At 38.3% G+C, this 26,330-nt stretch overlaps 1 protein-coding gene across 1 annotated transcript in view; it reads left to right on the forward strand.

Annotated features, from left to right (window-relative positions):
* The window catches only part of dlc1 (DLC1 Rho GTPase activating protein), a 156,399-nt gene that overhangs the window by 9,991 nt on the left and 120,078 nt on the right, over positions 1 to 26,330 (forward strand). The window contains exons 3-4 of the mRNA XM_052127050.1: positions 25,674 to 25,829; positions 26,025 to 26,165. Of these exons, the coding sequence (XP_051983010.1) occupies positions 25,674 to 25,829; positions 26,025 to 26,165 (297 nt within the window). The remainder of the gene's footprint in view (positions 1 to 25,673; positions 25,830 to 26,024; positions 26,166 to 26,330) is intronic.

Below are 26,330 nucleotides of genomic sequence, written 5' to 3' on the forward strand. Positions count from 1 at the left end.
AACATACAGCTTGCTAGTAACTGGCAATCTTATCTTTTTCTTTTTGTTGTATATCAAAACAAGCTCTTCTGGCACTATGATTCGTTGTATGATTTAATGGACATAAACATGGTCAGCTCAATGTATGGCAAAATTACTGTCCTGAATTTTAAATTGACATCAATGACATTTCCACGACATTACACTCACCCGTATTATGTGTTTTGGGCACAGCGTTTAATAATGTGTATTAAAAATGTTATTCTTGCCCAGTCTCAAAGTCCACGGCATGTGTCTGGATTGTGCAGTATTCTTAAATGAGACAAAACCAGTTAGAGCTTATTTTTACCTGGCGGCCTGGAATTCTCAATTCTAAATGGTCAATGGCACCATCTAGTGGTCTGTTGTTGCTCTGTAACAACCGTAGCTCCACATATCAGACTGCTCATGTGGGTCCTAGCGAGCCATCTCTCCTGCTTCTTTGAACACTGTGCAATCTCTTCAGGTAAGGTAATACAATATTTCAAATCAAATACATTTTTCATGTCCATTTATTTGTTTATTTGGCAAGTAGTCTTGTAATTGCCTGGATATTGAGAAGGCAGTTGGCCATTTTCGCAAAATAAACACCAACAGAACAGCATTTTATTTCTTCTCAAATTACATAATTTCAACTCAAATCAATATTTTATGTCCATGTATTTATTTATTTTATTAGTATCCATGTTATAAGCAGGGTAATGTACAGTCAGCAGGTTATTATTGCAAAATAATTATTACCCTTCAGGGTGAAACAAGTCCCCTCCTCTTCGGGGTCGGGCAGATGGGAGGCTTTTGTGTACTGCTTCCAGAAGATGTATAAATGCAGACGCAGTAATCTATCATGTGTTCCTCTCCTTATCAACAAATGAATAAAACAATCCTGTTCATTTATATATCACCAATGTGTGGATGTAGTGTCATTTTTGTCTTGCATGTAAAACAAGGTACTAGGTGCATTTCAGCTCATTAATTTCCCTCAAGCTCAGTAATCTTAAACAGAGCCAACCTTATGTTTTAACATCTGTGGAAGAGGTCAAACAGTCTACTAAAGACTGTGTACATAAAGCATCTAATGCCCCTTGTACCTCACTCTATGCCCTTTATTTTCAATTGCAACAACTCTCAATAAATGATTAAAGTGGGAACTCAAAACTGGGCCAAGAGTTCAGAACTCTGTTCTGTTATAAAAAGCTTTATTTCAGAAATATCTGCCAATGCAAGTTTAGAAATGTGTGCCGGCAGCTATTAAAACAGGACATGTGGCTTGAAACAGGAGCAGCATGTGTAAAGAAATAACTTTAAACTTTGCAATTTATTCTTCTAATTTTAGTGCTGCTTTCTCTTATTTGACCATACCAGTGTTTATCTCTGTGTGTAGCAGTGTCTTTTTGTGCTCTTCACTTGCTGCTTTCAGTCAGAAGAGACAGTGATTCTGGTTGAATATGTTCTCTGATATGACATCAACAAGTTCCATGGCATTGTACAGGTGAAACCCGAAAAATTAGAATATCGTGCAAAAGTTCATTAATTTCAGTAATTCAACTTAAAAGGTAGCACTGTCGCCTCACAGCAAGAAGGTCGTGGGTTCAAACCCTGGTTGCCCCGGCCTTTCTGTGTGGAGTTTGCATGTTCTCCCCGTGTCTGCGTGGGTTCTCTCCGGGTACTCCGGCTTCCTCCCACCATCCAAAAGACATGCAGGCTAGGTTAATTGGTGTCTCCAAAAAAAATTGCCCTAGGTGTGGATGTGAATGTGAGTGTGAGTGTATGTCTGTCTATGTGTGGCCCTGCGATGGACTGGCTGACCTGTCCAGGGTGTCCCCGCCTTTCAGCCCAATGTTAGCTGGGATAGGCTCCAGCCCCCGCGACCCTGTACACAGGATAAGCGGTTGACGATGGATGGATGGATGGATGGAACTTAAAAGGTGATATATATCACTATATTATATAGACTCATTACAAGCAAAGTAAGATATTTCAAGCCTTTATTTGATATAATTTTGATGATTATGGCTTACAGCTTATGAAAACCCCAAATTCAGAATCTCAGAAAATTAGAATATTGTGAAAAGGTTCAGTATTGTAGGCTCAAAGTGTCACACTCTAATCAGCTAAACACCTGCAAAGGGTTCCTGAGCCTTTAAATGGTCTCTCAGTCTGGTTCAGTTGAATTCACAATCATGGGGAAGACTGCTGACCTGACAGTTGTGCAGAAAACCATCATTGACACCCTCCACAAGGAGGGAAAGCCTCAAAAGGTAATTGCAAAAGATGTTGGATGTTCTCAAAGTGCTGTATCAAAGCACATTAATAGAAAGTTAAGTGGAAGGGAAAAGTGTGGAAGAAAAAGGTGCACAAGCAGCAGGGATGACCGTAGCCTGGAGAGGATTGTCAGGAAAAGGCCATTCAAATGTGTGGGGGAGCTTCACAAGGAGTGGACTGAGGCTGGAGTTACTGCATCAAGAGCCACCACACACAGACGGGTCCTGGACATGGGCTTCAAATGTCAAACGTCTTACCTGGGCTAAAGAAAAAAAGAACTGGTCTGTTGCTCAGTGGTCCAAAGTCCTCTTTTCTGATGAGAGCAAATTTTGCATCTCATTTGGAAACCAAGGTCCCAGAGTCTGGAGGAAGAACGGAGAGCCACACAATCCAAAATGCTTGAAGTCCAGTGTGAAGTTTCCACAGTCTGTGTTGGTTTGGGGAGCCATGTCATCGGCTGGTGTTGGTCCACTGTGCTTTATTAAGTCCAGAGTCAACGCAGCCGTCTACTGGGACATTTTAGAGCACTTCATGCTTCCTTCAGCAGACAAGCTTTATGGAGATGCTGACTTCATTTTCCAGCAGGACTTGGCACCTGCCCACACTGCCAAAAGTACCAAAACCTGGTTCAATGACCATGGTATTACTGTGCTGATTGGCCAGCAACCGCTGACCTGAACCCCATAGAGAATCTATGGGCATTGCCAAGAGAAAGATGAGAGACATGAGACCAAACAATCCAGAAGAGCTGAAGGCCGCTATTGAAGCATCTTGGTCTTCCATAACACCTCAGCAGTGCCACAGGCTGATAGCATCCATGCCACGCCGCATTGAGGCAGTAATTAATGCAAAAGGGGCCCAAACCAAGTACTGAGTACATATGCATGATTATACTTTTCAGAGGGCCGACATTTCTGTATTTAAAATCCTTTTTTTTATTGATTTCATGTAATATTCTAATTTTCTGAGATTCTGAATTTGGGGTTTTCATAAGCTGTAAGCCATAATCATCAAAATTATATCAAATAAAGGCTTGAAATGTCTTACTTTGCTTTTAATGAGTCTATATAATATATTAGTTTCACCTTTTAAGTTGAATTACTGAAATTAATGAACTTTTGCACAATATTCTAATTTTTCGAGTTTCACCTGTAATGTGTTTTGGACATGGTACCATGGTAATATTATTTCAGATACACTGGAGTGCCATTTAAATAGCATATTTAGTCACTTAAGTCAGACTTTAAAATGTATACTAATTTTGTTGCTTACAAAAAAAGTAGAGCAAATCAAGTTGCATTTGCAAATAAATGAGGCTAGGCCTTTTCTTAGAACTATATATCTATTATCTTATTATTTGAAACCTAGCAAACCTTCTTTTTTATATTTTGATCGAAAATTATGTTTATGCTATATTTCTTTGAATTGAATGCCTGTTGGTATGTTGTAATAAATACTGTACTTTTGGCATTGGTATTACCAATCTGGTACAGTAGTACCACCAGAGGAGAGAGTGAACATATTTGGGTTTATATGCTTTGCTTTAGATGTACAGTGCATTCAGAAAGTATTCAGACCCCTTTTCACATTTTGTTATGTTGCAGCCGCATGCTAAAATGCTTTAAATTATTTTTCTTTTCACATCACAATTTCGACTCCATACCCCATAATGACAAAGCAAAAAAAAAACATTTTTGATAACTATAACTGCAAATTTATTAAATAGAAAAAACTTAATTAAATCTTAATTAATTGACATAAATATTCAGAACCTTAACTCAGTACTCAGGTGAAGCACATTTGGCAGCGATTACAGCCTCAAGTATTTTTGGGTATGATGTGACAAGCTTTGTACACCTGGATTTCTGCCATTCTTCTCTGCAGATCCTCTCAAGCTCTGTCAGGTTGTATGTGGACCGTCAGTGGACAGCCATTTTCAGGTCTCGAGATGTTCAATTGGGTTCAAGTCTGGGCTTTGGCTAGGCCACTAAAGAACATTCACAGAGTTGTCCCTAAGCCACTATTGTGTTGTCTTGACTGTGTGCTTAGGGTCATTGTCCAGTTAAAAGGTGAACCTTCGGCCCAGTCTGAGGTCCTGTGTGCTCTGGATCATGTTTTCATTAAGGATATATCTGTATTTTGCTGTGTTCAGCTTTCCATCAACCCTGACCAGTCCCCCAGTCCCTGCTGCTGAAAAACACCCCCACAGCATTATGTTACCACCACTATACTTCACTGTTGGGATGGTATTGTGCTGGTGATTAGCGGTGCTTTCTCCAGACATGATGCTTGAAATTGAGGCCAAATAGTAAAATCTTAGTTTCATCAAACCAGAGTATCTTGTTTCTCACAGTCTGAGAGTCCTTTAGGTGCTTTTTTTATGTGCTTCCTTCTGGCCATAAAGCCCAGATCGGTGGAGTGTTGCAGTGATGGTTTTCTTCTGCAAGTTTCTCCCATCTCCACACATGATCTCTGGAGCTCAACCAGAGTGACCATCAGGTTCTTGGTCACCTCTCTTACCAACCTCGGTGAAGTTGGCACCCCATATAGTGAAATAATCACCAAATCCATTCAATTCATTTGTGCTGATTTGTGCCTCAAAAATGAAAGTTTTTGCTGGTTTGGTGTTTGCAATATTAAGCATTATTTTTTTTTGGGCTGTGTGACGTCACTCTGCACCCCATCTCAAATCGTTCCTAATCGGCACAGTTCATTTGTGCTCGTTTTGTGCTGATAAAACAAACGCTGTAACTATTTCCCTTCCTTAGATATAGCAAGAATGTTTTTGGAGCGCTGACGTCATTCTCCACCCCATGTCGTCCGAATCGTTCTAAACCGGTGTCATTCAATTGTGCTCAGTTTCAGCCGGTTTGTGCCAGTAAAATGAACACTTTATCTATTATCATTCTATAGAAATAACAAATATGCCATTCGTTTGTGCTCGATTTGTCCTGTTGAAAAAAAAGAAAAAGATACATTTAACTAATTCCTTTGCATGTTTAACCCTTTCTTAACCATATTGGATATTTGGTGAATATAAAGATAGATGAATAAACAAGAACCTGGGCTCTCAGCAGTTGAATGGTGAGCTGGCGGGAATAAATGTATCTACTTACCAATAAGTTGTAAATATGATAATGTCCCATTGCTAATTAATGAAATTAAAGATATATTTATATAAACAAGAATATATTCAACTGCTATTATTTTCTATTTTTCTAAGCACGGTGCCTCCACTAGAGAAACTTTATGATCAGTTTAAATCACATTTGATAGTTCCCTTGAAATATATGAAAAATTACAATATGAAATAGATAAAATAGACAGTGCTTAAGTAAAAGAAAAAAACAATATTAATTTTACTAATAATTTTCCCCTTAAACCCAATTTTCGCTTTTTTAATTTAGAATTTAAACAGTAAAGAAATCAAATCAAATCAAATAAAACATAACAGAATAACAGAGTAACAGAGTTTCTTAAACTTTGTTTCACTTCACAATTGTTAAATGTACCTTTACCCAAAGTGTCTTTCACCTCAATATACTGAAATCTCAAAATATAAACCCATGTTTAAAACAATGTACATAGAAACATTACACTTTCAGTTCAGTATTTGTACCGTATTCAACATTCAGTCTTACACACAAAAGAAAATACCCGAGCATGTGCTTATGTTGGGGCCCATTTCATTGGTGCACTATAAATGTTGAAATGTAACTTTGTGTTCCATTTAGTAACAGGATGTAAGGCAAACTTCACTTAATTAATCCTCCTTTAGAAACGAAAACATGAAGAATCAAATGAAGAATCATTCACTCTGTGACTCACGCTTTTTCTCTGGCGATTCATTTCCTGTCTCACGTGGAATGAAAACGTGATGCGCATCAGGTGAATCCAGTCTCTAGGAATCTCACTCCTATCAAACTGTTCATCCTCGTTCAAACTGGATACAATTCTGTAGACGATCAAGGCTCAATTTCTTGTAGTTTTGGGCCTTATATTCGAAATATATCAGTCTCCACAAACGAGCGAACCGGAGAGAAGTATCAGACGTGTGTTAACTCTTCGTCATGCCTGGACAAGTCTGGAGAAGTCTGACTTTCCACATGAACAACACTGCTCAGTGATTGGTCAGAAAACACTACCTTGGTTGAATAATGCTTCACATTGGTCTAAACCTCAAGAAAATCCCGGAAAACTACCACAAAGCATTTAGGTTCATGTAGTTTACATATTTCACATGACATAAATCTTCACAAGAAAATAACATGAAATACTGTTGGCAAATAATGAATAAAACACATTTTAAACACTCTTAACCAACTGTTTCACTCACAGTGTGACAATTTACATTTGAAATAAAATACACTGTAATTCAAAATAAAATACAAATTGTTAAGGATCCCTATACTTAGAAATAATACAATTATCTTCCAGATCTGTGACGTCATTCATGCACATACCCCATCGCATTCAAATCACTCATTTTCTGACTTGTTCGTTTGTGCTCGCTCGGTGCAGGTTTGTTACTGTTGCTGTCATTGTTTTTTATTTTTTTTTTTTTTTTTCTCTTTTAGTATTGACAGTTTGATCATTGGCAGTAACTTCAAACTTAAAATCCAAATCACATATCCCCTCTATTTGTGCATGCGTAGCACTTGTTTGAATTCACCTCTTGTATATTGGTACTTAATATAATGTTGTTTGTGTTCTGGTTCATCGCTGAACCAAGTATTACATCTCGTTTATAACCATTTTGTTTTAGGAGTTTATTCAATGTAAAAAGTAGCCTAAATTCACCTCAGTGAATATATCATTAATGCCACTGCATTATAATAACCGTTTGCTCGATTTGTTAGTATGTAACTTGATATAAGTGCAGTTTATGTTCAAAATGGTTATTGCATTATGCAACGATGATGTTGGAATTATTGGATAGGATAAACACTTTCATAAGTAACTGAGACAGTTGAAGCTTTTTATCTTCAAATTTGGGTCATCTCTGCTTGCAGTTCCCAGAGAAAGCTGCATAAACAGTGAAGCAAGGACAGGTGAGGTGTATGTTTTATTATGTTTCAAATGTTTTATAGCAATGGGTCTGGAACCTGTTTTAGTCACCTGCCAAAAGTAATAATAATAATAATAAGTTTGATGAAAAAACACCAACCATATGAAACCAACCTCTACTGGTTTTCTAGTCTTAGCTGGTTTAACCAGGTTTCCCAGTCTGACCACTTGAAAAGTGCACAAACCCCTTTAAAGCCAGTTGAAAGACAAGGCTAGCAGACCAGTTGAGTTATTTCTATGAAAGAGAATTAGTTAGATCATTTTTTTCAACAGCATAAATCGAGCATAAATGAATGACACCAGTCTGGAGCAATTTAGACAACATGGGGTGGAGAATGACATCACTGCTCCAGAAAACATTCTTGCACAATCTAAGGAAGGGAAATAGTTACAGCATTTGTTTTAATGGCACAAACCGAGCACAAACAAACGGTGCCGATTTGAGAGAGATGGGGTAGAGAGTGATGTCACAAAGCCCCCCCCAAAAATGCTTAATATCTCAAACCAGCACAAACATTCCTTTTTGTGGCACAAATCAGCACAAAAATAGCACAAAGGCATGGAATAGTTTTGTGATTAATGATATGGGTTGCCAACTTCACGGAGGTCTCTTACCAAGGCCCTTCTCCCCCTGTTGCTCAGTTTGGCCGGGCGGCCAGCTCTAGGAAGAGTCCTCATTGTTCCAAACTACTTCCATTTAAGAATTATGGAGGCCACTGTGCTCTTAGGAACCTTCAGTGCAAAATTGTTTTTTTAAGTAGCCTTCTCCAGATCTGTACTTCGACACAATCCTGTTTCTGAGCTCTGCAGGCAGTTCCTTTGACCTCATGGCTTGGTGTATGATCTGATACATCAGACCTTATATAGACAGGTGTGTGCCTTTCTGAGTGTTCTAATCATTAAATCATGTCCAATACCACAGGTGGACACCAATCAAATTGTAGAAAAATATCAAAATGATTCAGAGAAATTAGATTCACCTTAGCTAAATTTTAATTGTCATAGCAAAGGGTCTGAATACTTATGTCAATGTGATTTTCAGTTTTTTCTTTTTAATGAATGTGCAAAGCTATCAAAAATCTTTTTCCAAAAAAGTTTTTTGCTTTGTCATTATGGGCTATGGAGTGAGATTGATGTGGGAAAAAAACTTGCAATCCCTGGATCACTATACTTTTATTTTTTTTCCTCTGGTGTGTCTACAGAGCTGAAGTGAGGTAAAGCAGATTGAAGGATTCCTCTGTGTACCTCACAACAGTCCATCTCTGACTGACCTTATTCTATAATATCCTACTTAATAATTGGGAAGGAAATGCTGAGGCTCTTTCCCATAATGCACTCAATGCACTCAGTCTCTCTGCTCCAGGCACATGATGCAGTAATGTCATGTCCAAGACCTGGGCCAAATACATAGCAAAATAGTTCAGATACTGAAGTAAATTAATTTACCTGAGGAAAGGACTTTAGTTGTATTGTTTTTAATCTGTTGTTGGTTCTGGGCTATTGTGATTTAATTGAGGGGAAAATAAAAAGTTGTCATATTAACTGCATTGATAGTGCATACATTAATTTTCATCTGTGTTTAATTGGTTGGGTTTCTGTTTTTGAAGTTTCATCATAGGGAAAATTGTTACTCTGCAAGCAAACTATTCCTAAGTAGTCTTGTTTTGGATACTAAATGAGGCATAATATAGTGCCAATTAATTAATCTACTTAATCGCAATTAACCTCATCCATAAATATTTGAAAGACCCTCAAGTAACAAAAATTCAATATTTAATGATTAGAACATTATGCCATTACTACATTATTTTGGCACACAATTAAAGTATTAAAAAGACAATACAAAAAGGCTTTAGAGTGAAATATATTGTTATTTTCATAAAATGTTAGATGCAGGACCCACACGCAGAGTTGAAAAATAAAGGTAATTTATTTACTAACAATATGGGCAAAACACACACAAGGTGGAAAAAACAAACTACCCCATAGGAGAAAAAGGTAATCCAGGGCTGGGGCAGAATGCAGCGAGGAACAGGACCGACCGGACTGGGTAGGAAACAGGTGGGGAAACAGGACCGATAGGGAAGACTGAAAACACAAGATTGGAAACAAGACAGATTAACAAGACCAACAAACAGGACCGACTGGAATACACACAATACTGGAAACAAGAAGAACTGGTACCGGACAGCACACACGAGGAGACTAAAATAGGGAGAGAAATTAAACAGGTTAACAGGGGACCGGTGAGGCAAATAAACAAATAAGCAAACAAGGAGGCAGGGTATGACGTAACACAGAGACACACACACGGCAACACAGAAACAAAACAAAGCCACGTGCTCTCACAAGACAACAAGAGTGCACATTGCCAAGACAATAAGGCAATATATGACCATGCCAACCAACAAACAAGATGAGAGAATGCATAGCAATGGAAAACAAAACGATGCCACGCATTCTCACACAAAACAAAACCTGACATAGGCAAACACCATGCAATGCACACAACAGACAACAAAAACACACCCGCCACCTTAGACCAAACTGACCGAACCTCAGCGCAACAAGAAGATAGCTTGCGACCCGGGCATGCAGCGGAACACGAGCGTGACGTGAGGCACACCCATGTTCGTGAGAGAAGAGAAACTCTTGATGCATGCTTCCAAGATGACATAACAGGGATGCACCCACTTACAACAGACAGATGTGGAGCATGAGTGTCCGGATCCAACACTGACTGAACCCTAACCAGACAGGAAGTCAGAACCCAGACACCATTCTCCAGACATGAAACAAGACAGACCGAAGAGCACATAGTAGGGAATACAACCGAAACCACATGCTCAAACAAAGACAGACAACAAAACACTAGACAGATATGGGACGATGATGCCATGGCCCTGTCAGACAAAACCCCAGAATGACAGAGTGGCGGGACCGTGACATTACCCCCCTTCCCTAACCAAATGGGAACATCAAACAATACACAAGACAGACAAAACAGGCTTGGAGCGCAGTCAGCGACTGTGGAACAGGAGCCCTTCTCCTCCTCTTCTGGGCAACCAGAGCACTGCTGTGGGAATGGCCATCATGACTGAGGACACAGGCTTTGGGACAGACAAGGCTTCAGACAATGGCTCGGGGATGGACGAGGCTTCAGGAAGGAACTGGCTCGTTGACCATGGCAGGCGTAGGTGCTGGCTCATATTCCGTGGTAGACATGAATGTTAGCTCATTGACTATGGCAGGCGTGGGTGCTGGTTCGTTGATTGTGGCAGGCGTGGGTACAGCAGGGGAATGGCCTCCATGGCTGTGAGCACTGACAGAGGCAGGGTAATGGCCTCTGTATCCCTGGCCAGCGTCTGAGGAGTGGGAGCCCTCCTCCTCTTCCAGGCAGAGGGAAGTACTGCTGCTGCAGTGACAGCCTCCACCTCCTGGCAGTCAGCAGCAGTGGGCTTGGCCAAGGTGTCCACCTCTGGGGTGCAGGCTGAAACAAACTCCACCCATTTCATGGTCTAAATTAAGTTTGATACTTAGAAAAACACGTCTTGATATCTCTGCATTCGGATTTGTGCTCCATTATGCTGTTTGTACACAAGAACGTTTTCTCATCTTGTGTTGTCTGCCCTCGGTAAGTGCGGTTTGTTCTGTTGCTACATTCCCCAGCAAAATTGTATATCCTTCTATCTCTCTATTCTGATTTCTCCGAGATGCAGCTGCATGACATCAGCACCCAGGAAGATATACAAAATAAAGAATAAACATTCACTTTTATTAAGTAATAAAATAAAGTCTGTCAACAGAAACTTCCCTCGCCCACTTAATTAAGTTGAACAGACTTCAAAAATGGTGTCTGGGATTCCTCCGAGGGGAATTGCCTAGGGAAGTTAGCGAGTGGATGTTTAAAGTGAAGTGAACAAAGCCTCCTTCTGTGCAAGCTGCATTTTGCCAGCAGGAGTTTTGCTAACTATCCCCTTGAGAAAACAGGAGGAATTACAAGCTTGAATTGTTCGGTCCGGGGACAAGTTTATTGGCATAATTTTTGTTTAATTAATTGCACAGAATTAACGTGTTATATCGAAAGCCCTAGTTTTAAAAATTAACCTGTTGATACACAATTCCCACGCATGCGGTGGTGATGTCACTCTGCTTACATTTTATATATAATTTAACATCTATAAATGTAATTTATGTTAACAAATTGTACATCTTTTCAAAGGTCTAAGGGTTCAACATTGATCTCTGTTTCACGATAGCAATGCTACAGATACAGCAATTTTATTATTTGTGCCAGGAGTACAAATGAAAACATGCAATATCAAAACGGGACTTCACACCATTGTTATGAAAACACGATTGCCAGATGAATCCAGTTTGCCACACTTGGGTCAATTGTTCATGACAAGGGTTCATTGAAAAACATCCAATTACACTTTTTGTCCATACAAGTGAGAAATCTATGCAATCTAACAGCATTCATGTTGTAAAACTGTATATTATCTTATATATTAGAGTCTCGCAAACAAAATGAGCCTGTCTCCAAAGTCTATTTTGAAAAATGCGGTGCAGTTTTATTCATAATATCCAAGTAGTGCAGTCCGATTTTGTGCTGTCTTGAAAGGCGGAGCCTTAATTTTACACTGTACACTTTCAGCGATTTTACAGAGAAAAAAGGAACCTCATTTTTTGTTACATCATCTTCAAATTTGAAACATAACTTCTTTAGCTGAGTTATATTGGCACTTTTATTATTGTTTTAGATTATAAAAACATATTCAGTACAAAATATTTCCATTACTCTAAACTTCAGCTTCTCTAACTTTAAAAAAAATAACAACATATATGAATTATTTCAAAAGATACTACAACTGTGTCCATACTCCAAAGAGTCCAGTAAATACAACCATTTAAGTTCAGGTATGTAATTTTCATGGTTTGTGCTCAAAAAGGGGGTATCAACAGGTTAAGGGGTGGTCACATTAGGCTTTGAGCATTCTAAATGTTAAAAACGGATTTAATTAATAATACAGTAAATAAAAAATAACAAAAAAGAGGTCAGTGTGTGATGTTTCCATATTGTATGGGCTGAAGTGCATTAACAGTTGTGCAAATGGAAAAGTTGTGTCATTTAGACATTTATTGAAAATAGTGAAGAACGCTTTGGAGGCTGTTCCCCTGCCACTGTGAGTTGGGCGGATCATTCCAAGTGAAAGTGATTTTGCTCCTCTTTGCAATGGTATTATACAAACTGCGCCCATTCACCAGTCACAGACTTGTGTAGTTTTTACATTGCTTCTTATGGAGTTCAGAACCAGAATCCAGTCCAGTGGAAGTTAGAATCATCATGACAGCGCCCGGTGTTTGGTCAGGAAAACTGTGTATATGCAAGTGTAACTGCTTTGAACTTGATGAAGTGAGAAAACGAGAGTCTTAATTTACGTCTTTTGGGCTCATTGAAAACTAAATGCAACACATTCTGGACCATTTGCTGAAGTTTTATTGTGCATGCTTGAAGAGCATTACAGTAGTCCAGTTTAGAGATGACAAGAGCCTGGACAGGGAGTTGTACAGAAAACACAGTCTAATCTTCCTGAAATTGTGCAATCCAAATCTGCAAATTAAGTACAGTGTAAAAGAGGTCTAAAACTGTAGTATAGCACCTAGACCTTTCTTACCATGTGTCTTAATGCCCTGCTGTCTCTTTAATCCTGTCTAGCTACTGAAGGATTACAGAGTGTAGTTGGATACTGACATTTTCTGTTTAATATTGGCAGCTGCTTGGCTTACCAGTAAAGTGTCACTCGGCTGAACACATTTCAGATGTGTGTTGAAGCCTTCAGAAAAGGTCGGTAGGATCACTGAGGACGGATTTGAATTGGTCATAAGCGCATTCCCTAGAGATATCTGGGAAAGAGGAAGAGAGGAGGATACTTGGAGATTACACAGTGTGGGAATTCTGTCATCTCAAAACAGGAAGAGGGTTGTAGGAATCTGACACAAGACACAAAAAGACTTTTTAAAACAAGAATTTAGTGCACAGACATGTGCACAGACATCCCTTGTGTTAGAAAAGGATCAATACTGAGCACAAACAAGTAAAAACAGAGGCCTTTGTGTGCACATGATGTGTTTATGTGTGTTTCTGAGTCAGTGTGTGTCATGGAAAAGCTTAGGAATTCATGCAAGTGGTTGTCACAAACACACGCTCACAGAGTTCTGGCTCACCTCAGCAAATCCAACAGCAAAGTACTGACTCTGACAGGCTAATTCAGTGCTAAATGTAAAATTAATGGGTAGGCAGTCACAAGACATTAGTAATAATAGAGAGACAACAAGGTATGTGTTTGTACACACACACACACACATACTCACACATACATCTTTTTATTGTTCTTTTTATTCTGGTCAATATACTATAAGGCCTTGTTAAACAAACATGTAAGCATTTTTATTTATTTTTTGTCCAAAACTGCTAAGTTATGACCCACTTTCATGCATTTTTTTCCACTGTGAAAACTCTTTGCTACAGGCACATTTATTGTACTGTATATTCATTCTTTTGTTCAATGTACACAGACCGAGGTTTTGAATTATATAACAGACTCATAAAATGACTACAAACAGAACAAGCCGAGTATTCAAATGCCTTGCCTTCCAGACTGCAATATAAGGGAAAGAGAAAGAGAGTGGTGGAGGCCAAATTATAAATATGAGTAATTATTAATTAGCTGGTCTTCATGAAAAAGTACAGAGAGATGCTGATATACATAGAAGACAACAGCTGTCCAAGGACTACTGAGAATAAATTTAACGACTCATACCCCTTTTCCCCTCCTGAAATAATTTTAGCATTATTGCTGAATAATTGGCCCCAGTAAAAACAATTTAATTTTCAATGCAGGATAGGATATGAAAAATGTAATTTGAGGATCCCTCTTCATTGTGGGAAAATGGTGTTTCATTTGAAGTCATCATTGTGGTGTTTAGTGTTCTCTTGGACCTTATCTTATTTGTTTCTAGTTAAATTTCTCTCAGTTGGTGCAACTGTGTTTAAGATCTTTATGTATTTTACTGTATTGTATGGTAACATTTTTACATTTTATGTCAGCCCTAAATGTATAAACTACACCATTCGATGCATTTAGAAGTAAAGAAATTGTATTATTCTAAATTAATTATGAGGAAGGTATGTTTGCTAAACTAGGCAGTATTATGGTCATTTTTACATTTTACAGTAAAATAGTATTTTATTGTAAGAAATTACTGTTAAATCTTGTAAAATCTAATATTGTTTTATCATTTGAAACATAATTTATTTATAAATTTTTAAAAATAAATACCTCTAGGTTTGACATTTTGTTACATGATGCAAAACCATTCTCTTGTGTGTGTGTGTGTGTGTGTGTGTGTGTGTGTGTGTGTGTGTGTGTGTGTGTGTGTGTGTTTTGGGGGTCCACTTTACACACCTTAGATGCAAAACTTGTGATTCTTCAAATTATTATAATTTTTTTGTTAAGTCTACACTGAACCATATTTCACCCCAAATAAATTTTTTAGGTCTGTCTTTGGGGTGCATGTAAAATTGCATACAATAGCATGAAATAGCAAATGGTAAAATTGGCAATCACTTTTATTCAGTTAAGACACAAGCAGATGCTCAGTGGAAATGTCAAGGAAAGGTCACTGTAGTTAGGCCATGTGAATGTGAAATGTGTTTTTGTAAATGTCTTGCTGTCCTTTTGGGAACTATTTTCCTGAAAATGTTGCCAAGAGAATAGAAAAACCTGACAAAGCCTCCTTATTGGTAACCCAAATGGTTAAAATTGTCTAAATTCCAGTGCCGAATTCTCAGGCTCAGGTTTTATCCAGTCAAAATGTATTCCTTGATGCTTACAAGCGAAGCATGAAAACTGTTTCACAGTGAGTCTGAGCACCACCCCATTAGGCCTCCAGAATTTCTACAGAATCCCTCAACAGTGCAAATGAATGGGCAACTAAAGTCAGATTGTCAGATTCATCAGCCAATCAGATTGATTGATTTATTCTTGGTGGGTGTGATCTTTAGGATATGTCCCGGTCGAGGCCTTGTTTGATGCAATCACGCTTTAAGTGATGTCATTTGAAAACGAAGAGCGCGAGATCTTACTGACAAATCGCCTTTTGGGAAAAAGATATTTATGGATTTAAAAACACAAGATGTTTTGCTTGAATGTGTGAATGCTCAATTTATTAATCAGGAAAGGAAGACTGATTTTCACTCCAAGCAAATTGGTAAGTATATTTGTAAGTGTAAATCAGGCTGCTGGAGACTTCAGTGTCAGATCAAGTTTTGAAAAGTTGTGTTGCTTTCCGTTCAACTCGGAAAGTCGTATTTTACAACTTCCTACTAGGAAAAGTGCAATGGAATGCATCATTAAGTCAGAATTCTAACTTGTAGGCTTCTGCAGAAATTCTCAACTCCGATTTCGCCGAGATGCAGGGGTATGCTGTCACACAAACATGTCAACACGTAGAAGAACGTCTTCTCACTTTCAACTGCTTTTATTTTCAGCAAACTTAACGTGTAAATATTTGAATTAACATAAAAAGATTCAACAACGAAGACATGAACTGAACAAGTTTCACAGTCATGTGTTTAACAGAAGTGGTATAATGTGTCCCTGAAGAAGGGGGGGGTCAAAATAAAAAGTAACAATCAGTATCTGGTGTGGCCACCAGCTGCATTAAGTACTGCAGTGGATCTCCTCATCATGGACTGCACCAGATTTGCCAGTTCTTGCTGTGAGACCTTACCCCACTCTTCCACCAAGGCACTTGCAAGTTCCTGGAAATTTCTGGGGTTATGGCCCCAGCCCAAACCCTCCGATCCAACAGGACCCAGATGTGCTCAATGGGATCGAGATCCGGGCTCTTCGCTGGCCATGGCAGAACACTGGCATTCCTGTCTTGCATGAAATCATGCACAGAATGAGCAGTATGGCTGGTGGCATTGTCATACTGGAGGGTCATGTCAGGATGAGCCGGCAGGAAGGGTACCACATAAGGGAGGAGGATGTCTTCCCTGTAACGCACAGCATTCAGATTGCCTGCAATGACAACAAGCTCAGTCCGATGATGCTCTGACACACCACCCCAGACCATGACGGACCCTCCACCTCCAAATCGGTCTCGCTCCAGAGTACAGGCCTCGGTGTAATGCTCATTCCTTCAACGATAAATGGAAATCTGACCATCATCCCTGGTGAGACAAAACCGAGACTTGTCAGTGAAGAGCACTTTTTGCCAGTCCTGTCTGGTCCAGCAAAGGTGGGTTTGTGCACATAGGCGACATTGTTGCCAGTGATGTCTGGTAAGGACCTGCTATACAACAGGCCTACAAGCCCTCAGCCCTGCCTCTCTCAGCCTATTGCAGACAGTCTGTGCACTGATGGAGGGATGGTGCGTTCCTGGTGTAACTCGGGCAGTTGTTGTTGCCATCCTGTACTTGTCCCACAGGTGTGATATTTGTTTGTACCAATCTTGTGCAGGTGTTGTTACATGTGGTCTGCCACTGCAAGGCCGATCAGATGTCCTTCCTGTCTCCCTGTAAAGCTGTCTTAGTCATCTCACAGTACGGACATTGCAAGTTATTGCCCTGGCCACATCTGCAGTTATCATGCCTCCATGCAGCATGTCTAAGGCACGTTCAAGCAGATGAGCAGGAACCCTGGGCATCTTTCTATTGGTGTTTTTCAGAGTCAGCAGAAAGTGTCCTTCGTTTTTGTAACTGTGACCTTAATTGCCTACTGTCTATAAGCTGTTAGTTTCTTAACAACCATTTAACAGGTGCATGTTCATAAATTGTTTATGGTTCATTGAATAATCATAGAAAAAATTATTTAAAGCCTTTACAATAAAGATCTGTAAAGTTATTTGGATTTTTACAAAATTATCTTTAAAATACAGTGTCCTAAAAAAGGGATGTTTCTTTTTTTGCAGAGTTTACAAAGTGATAAACATTCACTTTATTAAGTAATATCGATAAATCAGTTTGTTTCTACATTACATGATATTAAAGCTTGTTTAACAAACTCCTGCAAAAACAGGTGTATAAAACATTATAATCTCTTTTGATTATTGTACACCTGAAGCACAAATGCTAATGCTGCAGCATTGTTTATCAGTTGGGTTGCTAGGAGACTGTGGCAGGGCGGAGGGCGGGGCCGGGTCGTGATCCTACACACCCGGTCTCATATTAGGCTAATTATGCCTCCGTGAGGTTTAAAGGCTGACTGCAGAGGGCCGTGCGGGAGAGAGAGATCGTTAGCGGACATGTCCGTCATGTGTGTTTATGTTGTCTTTTAAGTTTACCATTAAACTATTATTTATACCATCAAGCCGGTTCTCGCCTCCTTTCCATTATGTACGTTTACAGAGACATCTCTAATGAGAGTAAAATCCCTGCAAAACTAACGGGAGCATTGCATCGGTATATCGGGGAATGGAATGCATTTATGGTCGGAGATATCAGGTAGAAATATCCCTCATCCAAGTTGCATGGAACGCAGCATAACTGTGTACACTGACGAAACAAAACCTATTGCAAGCAATGATTTTTGAATGTCTGTTCGGGAGAACTTTATTTCACAAAAGAGTCATGCTGCAATTAAAATTAGGCTTGCTTGAGCATTAAGTGTCATTTCAACTCTGGCTTTTGAACGTGGACATGTTTTTAAAACGTCAATTGGTAGTATTAGTTAGCTGCGACATAATGTATGATGCCCAAAGGCATAGGGTGTATTATTAATTGTGAAAGTGTTTTTATCTTAATGGCATGAATCTCACTGAAGTCCTAGACTTTTAATGCATGGCTCGCCACTGCTAAATACATATATAAAAATGCCACAGGTGTGCTTTAGACCAGTGGTTCTCAACTGGTGGATTACATGTCTGTTTTGTTGGGGTTGTGGAGGTCAAGGATAAACAATGCTAAATGCAAATAATAAAAATTTAACTACTGTAATTAGCTTTTAAAGAGATGAGTAAATGCTCCCATATATATTGTTGTTGTCCTCAAAGGCTGTGCGTCCAATCAAACTCTACAGAAAATGTGCTATATGCCAACATTAAAGGGTTGCATGACATGACATAATTCTCAGTAGAAACACTCAAAAGCAAACAGAACAATGCAAGTTAAAATAAATATGAATGAATTGTATGTTATCAAGGACATTTTTGTTTCGTTTTGTTTACTATTGCTATACATATGTAATTTGTTGGGTCGCCACTTGATGTCCAAAGTGAAATTGGGTCTAAAACTGAAACCAATTGGAAAACACTGCTTTAGGTTTAGAGTTAGTCCATAGTAATTAGTAGTGGCTTGTTTTACAAAGAAAATGTGTGAAAGGGAAACCCCTAAAACTGTAAATGTACAACCTTCCAAGTATTAGTGTGTTTCTTGAAGGGTATCCACAGCTGTAATGTGTCTTACTCACAGCACACCACCTGAGGTCAGTCCAACAACTGATTTAACACACAAGACAGAGAAGAGGCAAGAATGATGGAGATAAATTGTTCTGCAGCCAAATCATTTTGAAACTCTCAAAAAGCACAGGATTTTGATATCAGTATGTGATATCATGTGTTACACTGACCTCTGTGTTTACAATAAATGTTAGAATATCTGAAGAATTTTGCAATGACAGCTTATTTTCTTCTTCTTCTTTTTTTTTTTCTAAAGAGCAAACATTCCAACATATACAGATGAACATTTTTATTGTGTAAAGGAGACTTAATGGGATTTCAGTTGTCTTTTTGTTAAGATTAAATTTCGTCTCACTTATTTCTCCCATAATATAATTGCATACAGTAGGATACTTGAGAATAGTTATGATTATTTGGTCTAGGAAGTATTTAATAAGAAATGTTTGAATTTGTATTGAAATATCTGACATTTCATTGCAGATTTTGTTATCTTGGCAAATTAGTACAGTTTTTGTTTGTTTAGATCTTTTCTGAAAGTCTATAAGCAATACATGGGAGAATACTTGTCTGTTGTTGTTGGAGACTTAAGCAAAAGTCTCCATTTGTTTCATTTAGTCTCATTGCTGTCTTGGAGAAACAATTTAGATATTAAATAAATATATTTTGTGTTTGTTCTTTCACACATAAATCCACACTAATTACCTGTATTAGAAATACATTTGAAAAATCATTCCATTTAGAGTACTAAATCTTGACAAAACTTGGTAACACTTTATTTTACAGTGTCCTTTGTTACACATATTACATCTATTGGCTATAGTAATAACAGTCAATTTTGCATAATTACAAGCAACTAACTCTGAACCAAACCCTTACCATAACCCAAAACCTATAGAAAGTACATGTTGTTAATTAGTAATAATCAGAAAATATAGCTGCAAGCCGCAATACCGGGGTCAAGCCAATTATCGGCAACATGAACAGCCAAAGCAACATCATTACATGTTTTAATGACTTATAATTTACATTGAGCAGTTTTAGGCGATATGATGATAAATGCCAATGTTATAAATTTGCAGACATATCAGTGTCCCTTTCAGTGGGCTAGACCTCCTGAAGTCTGTAACATCTGGGAGCAATGAATAACTATGGAAATACAGAGCAGATTGTGGTTGATGTTGGAGAGTTATTAAGAAAGCATTAAGCTGCAAAAGAGAGATCAAATTAGTCTTGTGTCTGATTGAAGGAAGACGTGCGATTTATGTTAGTGTTTGCTATGTGATGAGAATTTGCAATATATTTTTTGCACACAACAGAGTGGTCAAATGTATTTAATTTTGTCCTTAATGAGTGTAAACAATTTCCAAAAAGGATTCATGAGAAAACCGTACAAAGAAGCATGATAAGTTCCAAGTCATAATCCGATGAACGCTGTAGGAGGAGTTAAAAAGAGAATGCTTTATATTAAATAAAAAATGGTGGACAAGCAATAGGGCAGACCATGGAAAATATGCCATCGCCATAACCCAAGAAACAAAACAAGACCAGTCTCATGAACATATGCTAAATAATTTGATAATAGGCCAAATAATTCATGATTTGAGGCCACACTTCCAGTTTCTTACAGTAAGTGGCACTGTTCCGAAACTGCTCAGATACCATCAGGCTCAGATACCATCAGGGCATGATGGCTATCACATGTAACAAGTTTTGTTTTAATAGACCAAAGCGTTGCCAAGATACAACCTTGAAACCTGTTTGGCGTGGTCGCAATCAAATTCACTTGATTCACTGACATTTTTAAAAATGGCAACAGGCCATAAGGCGAACCATTGCAAATGTGGTATCATTGCACTCGGAAAGTCCTCAAGAACATATCGAGACCAGTCTCGTGAAAAAAGACCCATGCCATCAAAAGTAATAAGCTCACAAAGTTATATAATTTTATTTTTTGGCTGCTAGGTGGCACCAGACCAACACAGACACCTTCAGGATGTCCTGATAACACATACAAAGTTTCATAATTATATGTGAATGCGTTCATAAAATACAGCATTTTATGACCTAATTCAAAATGGCCGACGCCAAAAATGGCCGACATGGGAAAATTGGTTATTGTTTTACTCATTATGTCGCACTGAATCTAAAGAGACCAGGTTTGTGATTTTTGACGTGTTCAAGAGTTATACGCCATCTTTTGACCAGTAAGGGGCACTGCACTAAAATGCTGCACATGACCTCAGGGCATGATGGCCATGGCACGTACCAACTTCCGTCAATTCTGTTAAAGCATTGCAAAGATACTTCCTCAAGTCCAATTTTGCATGTTCCTTGTCAAATTTGTTGAAGCGCCTTTAGAAAATGGTTTGGTCTATCAACTTGAATTCCTAAAATTTTTGTAAGCACTGTCAATTGAGCATCTGTGCAAAATTTTGTTAAAATCAGATGACCGGCCTAGGACGAGTTCGAAAAAGTATGTTTTTCAGAAAATTATAAATGGCTGAAAATCTAGTCAGGTGGAAATCGAAACCATGCTATGCTTTCGACTTGGCATAAGCACAGGAATCAGAGAAAAATAATTTAGTCTCTAGGACTTACGGTTCAAAAGTTATTAGCGTAAACATGAGTGAAACTTGGTGGCGCTAAAGGGTTTGACAATCCAAATTTGTTGTGTTATCATTTTAGACTGTCCTCTATTTGTGTGCAAAATTTCATCACTATAATGTGATAGACTTGTACTGTAGAATAATACAAAGAACACTAACAAACACAATAGGGGTCTTCGTCCTTTCAGGACTTGACCACTAATTACTTGTGTAATTACACTGTAACAAGGACACTGTAAAATAAAGTGTAACCCAGGGATTCTCAACCACTGGGTCATGGATCATTGTCTGCTGGGTCGCTAGATCTTTTCTATCATGAGTACAAATTACCAATGAGAAGGATAGAACAGTACATTTGCAATGTTTGGGGCTACAGTGAATTGTGTTAATATCTCCAGGTTTACGTAAACGACGTAAGAGTCTGCATTTCTCTGACGTTAATTGTTAGCTGTCCTATCACAATAATCCATCAATGCTAGGAATAGTTTTTTTTGGACAAGGTCTCTTTATTTAGCATTGCATGGCATGCACTAGCTCCATGCATTACTGTGCTAGTCTGACTGTAATCCAATCTCTGGACATCATAATTTTAGAGCGGCAGTCCCAAGTAGGGTCACCCCTCCTGTAAAATATGGGATCGTCCAGTATTTAAAGATTAAATGATTTGTCCCATATTTAAACTGGTCCGATGGCGTTCAAGGTAATTAATTTAACCTTGATATTCGTTGGAAATTGCGCCTACGATGAGTAAGGGACTGTCTGAAAAGTCCTCACATTGTGCTAAAACGTGCTAAAACTGTGGAGGATGTGGTAAGGGACCATCTGAAAACTTCAGCCAACAGAACCAAAGTGAATCCCAGTGGGTCAAGGATGACTGGCATTTAAAAAAAGTGGGTCACAGTGGGCAAAAGGTTGAAAAAACCTGGTGTAACCCAAAACGTTATATAGGGAAATTGCAATATTTTGTTCATATTTTGATTGGATTTGAGTTAAACGTTTATTTTTGTGACCAACTTTTTTTTTTTTTTTTTTTTTTACCATTTATTAGAGTGGATGTATTTCCAAAAGTAAATAAGAAATGACAAATACTGTAGCTGAATCAGCTCTGCCTGACTGCTACAGGCCAAAACATAGAGTATATTCTCTTTAGCTAATAGGTACTCTAAATTAGCACAAGAGACACACATCCATGCATTTGCAACACAATGTGCCGATTTAATGTGTGACTTTTTCCTGTTCTCTGGCCCTGATGTAAACTGATGTGACATGAATCACAGGATTGTGCGAGCTTCTGACCTAAGTTTACATGTGAAAGCACAGCATGTCTGTATGACTGTAGGTTGAAATGTGTAACTTATGGAAGTGGTAACTTGTTTGTGCATGAAAACAACACTTCACACCGATTATAAACCAATCTAGACAAATTAGATTTAAGAAAGCTGAAACAACAACAAACACACACACAAACACACACAAAAAACTATGCCTTGGGATGGATTGCTAAATTTATCAACACCTGTTCCAGTCACATCTAATCTGCAGCACTCAATGGCCTTGTGCCTGTAATTAATATGTATGAGGCAGCCAAATGAAAATGAAAGAATACTTCACCTAAAAATACAAATTCTGTCATATGTCATTTTCTCACCATCATGTCATTCCAAACCTGTATGACTTTCTTTGTTCTATGGAATACAAAAGGAGATTGTTCATGCTGCTCTTTTTCATGCATTGGAAGCAAATGTAGTAGTTTAAATATGTGGAAGTGCAAATGAGATTTGAGAGCCGTTGCAGAGGAGAAAATGTTCAGTGTATAGCGACTTAAATTTTGGTCTGTTTTTGACACAAATCTAGCATGTTCTTTAGAAGACTTGGGATACAGCATGATTCATGTGCACTAATTTTATGGAGCTTTCTGCAATTATTTGGAGCTAAGTTTTGGACTGACTACCAAGTGTGGATAGTCTCCACTCAGACATGTGCTCTCATCATACTGACAGCCAATAGAGAATGTGTTTTTTGTCCATATTTAGTTTGTTCACAGCTGTCTTGTGTTAACAGTCTTGCTATCCCTTCAGGGAATCATGTCCCTTTCCCATTTAGTAAATTTAATTATGTCTTTTTTTTCCCCTGAGCATTATGACCTGACCCGACCTTCTGCTTACCAAATAACTCTTCAGTTAACTGTAGAATCAACAGAGATGTTCCAGCCCGATCTCATGAAAAGTCATATATAATTTAGGCTATTTCCTATGGTCTCGCATGATGTTGTTCGCATAAACACATACAACTTCATCACGCGTAAATTCACGGATGTCTAATGCGTAAGTAAGCACGAGTTTCACTCACGAGGCGTTAACGACATACTTATTAATATTATGCTCTAACCCCTTATCTAAACTTAACCAATCAGTAGAGTGTGTAAACATGATAGGAAGCTGTTGTGTGTGACAGAAGTAATTAGATGGAAATGATGTCCAGCGACATCATTAGCTGTAGAGAAAGTCGAAGGAATTCAAACAATACTGCACTATATCATATGAATTAGTCAAATTTAGAAAAGTCATATGGATCCTGACGATTTCACCATGAGAGTGTGTTGGATGGTTCTTTTCATAACTTTTCACATGTGTTATATTTAGCCTAGGTTTAAAAGTAATCACTTCAAAGTAATGAATAATGCCATGCTGAATGTATTTAACATAAATTAACTAAATATTTGTGTCCTCTAATTAACCATAGGCCTATCTTACAGGAATGTATACCTATTTGTGGATATAAGTGGTTTCATTAAAGTAGGACATTGATATTTACCAAAATGATCCTAGAAGTACCGTAATGATGCTCTCAAAGTACAAACTATAGCCTGTGTGCTTTCCAGGTTAGACCCTCTATCATGACAGAAGCCTGTTGGCCAAATGACTTCTGTTCATGACCTGTGCGCTCTCTTGAAATACTGTGGTGTAACTAAAACAAACTCTTAAAAAAAGGCCTTCAAGGTGTCTGAAAATGTGTGCTTTGGACAATGGATTGTATTCTGGTGAGCTCATTATTAACAGAGTCTTTCTCACTGTTGCTTGCTCTGTGTGCTGTTTGCATGTGATAGACAAGCGTGTATTAAGGGTAAATACCAGAACAAGCTATGCAAGCCCGCTACACACTGCGCTGCTTTGTGTGGGGCTGTTTGCACAGGCCTGGTTCAGACACAGGGCAAGTGCCAGCCAGCATCATTCCTCTATGCTTGAGTAACATTACAACTTCTGTCTCCCACTCAATCTCATTCTCTTTCTCTGGTTGTGTAGCTCTGGTTTAGTCCTTTACTCATTCTGCCATTGTGCACTATTGTGTATAGAAAGTGATTTTACAAGCCAACATATGAAAGGCGTTAAGTAAAATAATGACGATAATAAAAGAATACCATTCTAAACTTGAATTTTTCTTATTTGCTTTCTATGTTAGACCTTTAAGGGATAGTTCACCCAAATCAACCATCATTTGCTTATCCTCATGGACATTTTGTGGAATGTCCAAACGCTTCCTTTCCATACAATTAAAAGTAAACAGTGAACAGTGGCTGACAAGATCCAAAAAGTACATAAAAGCCCCATTAAAGTGGTCCATATGACTTATGCACTATATTTCATAGTCTGTGTGAGGAACAGACCGCAACCAAATTGCTATTTGTTGAAAGTCTTTCCTTTCGCATCAGTATGTAACATCTTAGTAAATAAAGATGGCAAAGATGGAGCGATGCATCTTGAAGTGCCAAGTGTGTAAATACAAATGGGATTTAAGAGGGAACATTTTCAGCAGTTAACAACATTTCTGGTCTGCTTCTCCCACAAAGCTATCGTATGCCTTTAGAAGACTTGAAATATAGCTCACAAGTCATATGGACTATTTTTATGGTAAAGTTTTGCCCTTTTCTTGGTTTGTCAACTAGTGGTCACATTACTTGATTTGAAAAGAGTAGCTTAAACATTCTGAAAAATAACTTATTTTGATTACCATGGAAGAAAGAAAGGCATGTGGGTTTGAAATGACATGCGGATGAGTAAATGATGCAGAGTTTTTTATTTTACTACTTGTTTAATATAACTAATACTAACAGTAGGAAATAAGAGACTAATGAAGTTTTGCCTCAGTTTGTATGGAGAAGTTCTGACTTCATCAGAGTCGGTGCCTGGTCCATAGTGGCATATGTTTTAAGAATTGTCATTATGAAGTCTAATTAAACAGTTTTTCTCTTCCCAGAGCTCACGAGAGGACAGAGAAAAAGAGAGGTCACGTTTGGACTCAATGGTTCTGTTAATAATGAAACTGGATCAGTTGGACCAGGAGATTGAGAACGCTCTAAGCTCCACCTCCTCCCTCAATGGCACTCCCAACCTAAAAAGGCGCATCATTTCTGTGAGTGGCCCAGCAGCTTCAATTCAAATGACAACAAAAATATAATTCAATTCTAAATAAAATTGCTATGACTTGCAATTAAATAATGAATGCCAACTATTTTAGACCTCCATTAAACTTATTGGATATGTAAAATGTGACATAAAAGGTTGATATGTGATTGTTTTTAAGGGAAGTTTAACTTTTTTTCAACAGGATATGGGTTTGGAAATGATGGATTCAGCAGGAAGTCTTTCAGCCTCCTCCCAGTCATTAAACATCCCACTTTATCCCTCCTCATCGTCACTGTCTTCATCAGGACCCTCAGGAACCTCTGGGGCTAGACCAAAAAATGAGGTTAGCCAACCTCTGAATCATTAACATTTATAGTTTAACCAAAGACTGGAATTAACATGTTAGCAAATGGCTCTCCATTCATTTCCATTTATTCTGGATTCATATAGTTTGAGTAATGTTATACATGTTAGCTACATGGGGTTTATTCAGACATATGCTATTACA

Source organism: Xyrauchen texanus, chromosome 5 (assembly GCF_025860055.1).
Source record: "Xyrauchen texanus isolate HMW12.3.18 chromosome 5, RBS_HiC_50CHRs, whole genome shotgun sequence".
Lineage (NCBI taxonomy): Eukaryota > Metazoa > Chordata > Actinopteri > Cypriniformes > Catostomidae > Xyrauchen > Xyrauchen texanus.